The sequence below is a fragment of the Myotis brandtii genome, unplaced genomic scaffold (genome assembly GCF_000412655.1).
Source record: "Myotis brandtii unplaced genomic scaffold, ASM41265v1 scaffold601, whole genome shotgun sequence".
In the NCBI taxonomy this organism is placed as follows: domain Eukaryota; kingdom Metazoa; phylum Chordata; class Mammalia; order Chiroptera; family Vespertilionidae; genus Myotis; species Myotis brandtii.
In genome coordinates this window covers 2,261,163-2,262,965 of record NW_005370276.1, presented here as the reverse complement: position 1 = coordinate 2,262,965, position 1,803 = coordinate 2,261,163, and the positions used below count along the sequence as shown (strand labels likewise).

General features: G+C 63.2%; 1 protein-coding gene across 1 annotated transcript in view; it reads left to right on the top strand.

Annotated features, from left to right (window-relative positions):
* SHANK1 (SH3 and multiple ankyrin repeat domains 1) overlaps positions 1-1,803 on the top strand; it is a gene marked incomplete at its 5' end in the record, with an annotated part of 58,706 nt that overhangs the window by 16,019 nt on the left and 40,884 nt on the right. The window contains 2 exon segments of the mRNA XM_014550455.1: positions 645-812; positions 1,167-1,283. Of these exon segments, the coding sequence (XP_014405941.1) occupies positions 645-812; positions 1,167-1,283 (285 nt within the window).

Genomic DNA, 1,803 nt, shown 5'->3' with positions numbered 1-1,803 from the left:
AAAAAATAAAAAATAAAGAATAGATCAGCATAACAGGCATCTGAACATCAAAAGGTCCCATGAAGCAGCTGGAAAAAAAAAATGGCTCTGTCCTAAACATAGCAGGCACACTTCCTAAGCAATTGCTTTTATCTCAAAGATAGTGAGAATCAGGCCTTGTTTTTTTGGGGCTGGTTGGAACTCCGGCCAAACTGAGAGTCCTCCGTCTCTCCCTAACCGCCTAGTGCAGTGGTCAGCAAACTGCAGCTCGAAAGCCACATGCGGCTCTTTGGCCCCTTGAGTGTGCCTCTTCCACAAAATACCACGTGCGGGCGCGCATGTACAGTGCGATTGAAACTTCATGGCCCATGTGCAGAAGTCGGTATTTTGTGGAAGAGCCACACTCAAGGGGCCAAAGAGCCACATGTGGCTCGCGAGCCGCGGTTTGCCGACCACCGGCCTAGGGGGAAGGTTGGTCTGCAGGCCTCCTCCCAGTCCTCTCATGGTTCACAGGGGATGGGAGAGGCTCAGAGAGAGCAAGGGCCAGGCTCAAGGTCGCACAAGGGCATCAGAACTGAGCTTGGCCTTGGCCAGTGGAGGCCACCGGACTCTTCAGGACGAGCCAGTCCTCCCGAGACTGTTGTCTGTCTTGTCTCCCTTCCTAGGCACTCCTGGACCTCGGGGGCTCCCCCAACTACAAGGACCGCCGGGGGCTGACCCCTCTGTTCCACACGGCTATGGTGGGGGGCGACCCCCGCTGCTGCGAGCTGCTGCTGTACAACCGGGCCCAGCTGGGAGTGGCTGATGAGAACGGCTGGCAAGAGATCCACCAGGTGCTCCCGCCTGGGGGGGCGCGCTGGGCACGGGGCAGGGTGCCTGGGCCCACAGGGGGGCACGGATCAGGGACCCTGGTCCGAGGGTCTGGGGATCAGATGCTGGGGGCCTCACGGAGGGTGGAGGTGAGGGCACCTGACCCCCAAAGAGGAAACAATGGGGGTGTCGACACCGGAACCCCGAGGGAACATGGGCGGGGACGGCTTCTGGGGCTTCTGAGGGGCCAGGCCGGACGCCTGGGCCTCGGAATGACAGGTGAGGTGACGCCCGGGGTCGCCAAGAGGGAACAGGGGCTGAAGGGCGCCCAGCCAAGCGGAAGGTCTGACCCGCCCCCGCGGCCCCTGTCCCCCCAGGCCTGCCAGCGGGGTCACTCTCAGCACCTGGAGCACCTGCTCTTCTACGGGGCTGAGCCCGGAGCCCAGAACGCCTCGGGGAACACGGCGCTGCACATCTGCGCCCTCTACAACAAGGTCTGCGCGGCCCCTGGCTCCAGCCCTGGCCTCCCTGCGCTCTCCGCCCCTTCGCTGTTCCACCGTCCGTCCGTCTGTCCGTCCATCCATCCATCCATCCTCCATCCAACAAGTACCTACTGAGCATGGTCCCTGTGTCAGGCCCGGAACTGGGTGCTGAGGGCCAGGTAGTGAGCGAGCAGGACAGCCCCCTCCACCGGGGGACGTGCCCGCCGTTACAGTGCAGAGCGCACAGGGGGAGCTCACGGGGATCCAGGTCCCTGTGGGAGCCCACGGGTGGGCTTGGGCTCCGGGCTGGTGCCACCTGTGCTCAGGTGAGCAGGTGTCAGCTGAGTAGAAAGCGGGGAGAAAGGGCGCTCGGGGCCGGGGCATGGCCAGGGCGGAGAGAGTCGGGGCCATCACCAGACGGGACAGTTACTCCGAGGTTCTGTCTCATGTGAGTCTCCCTTCAGCCGCCAGCACAGCGCCTGCTGAACACCAGTGCACGTGGGGAGGGCCCTGCAGGGGGCAGAGGAAGGGC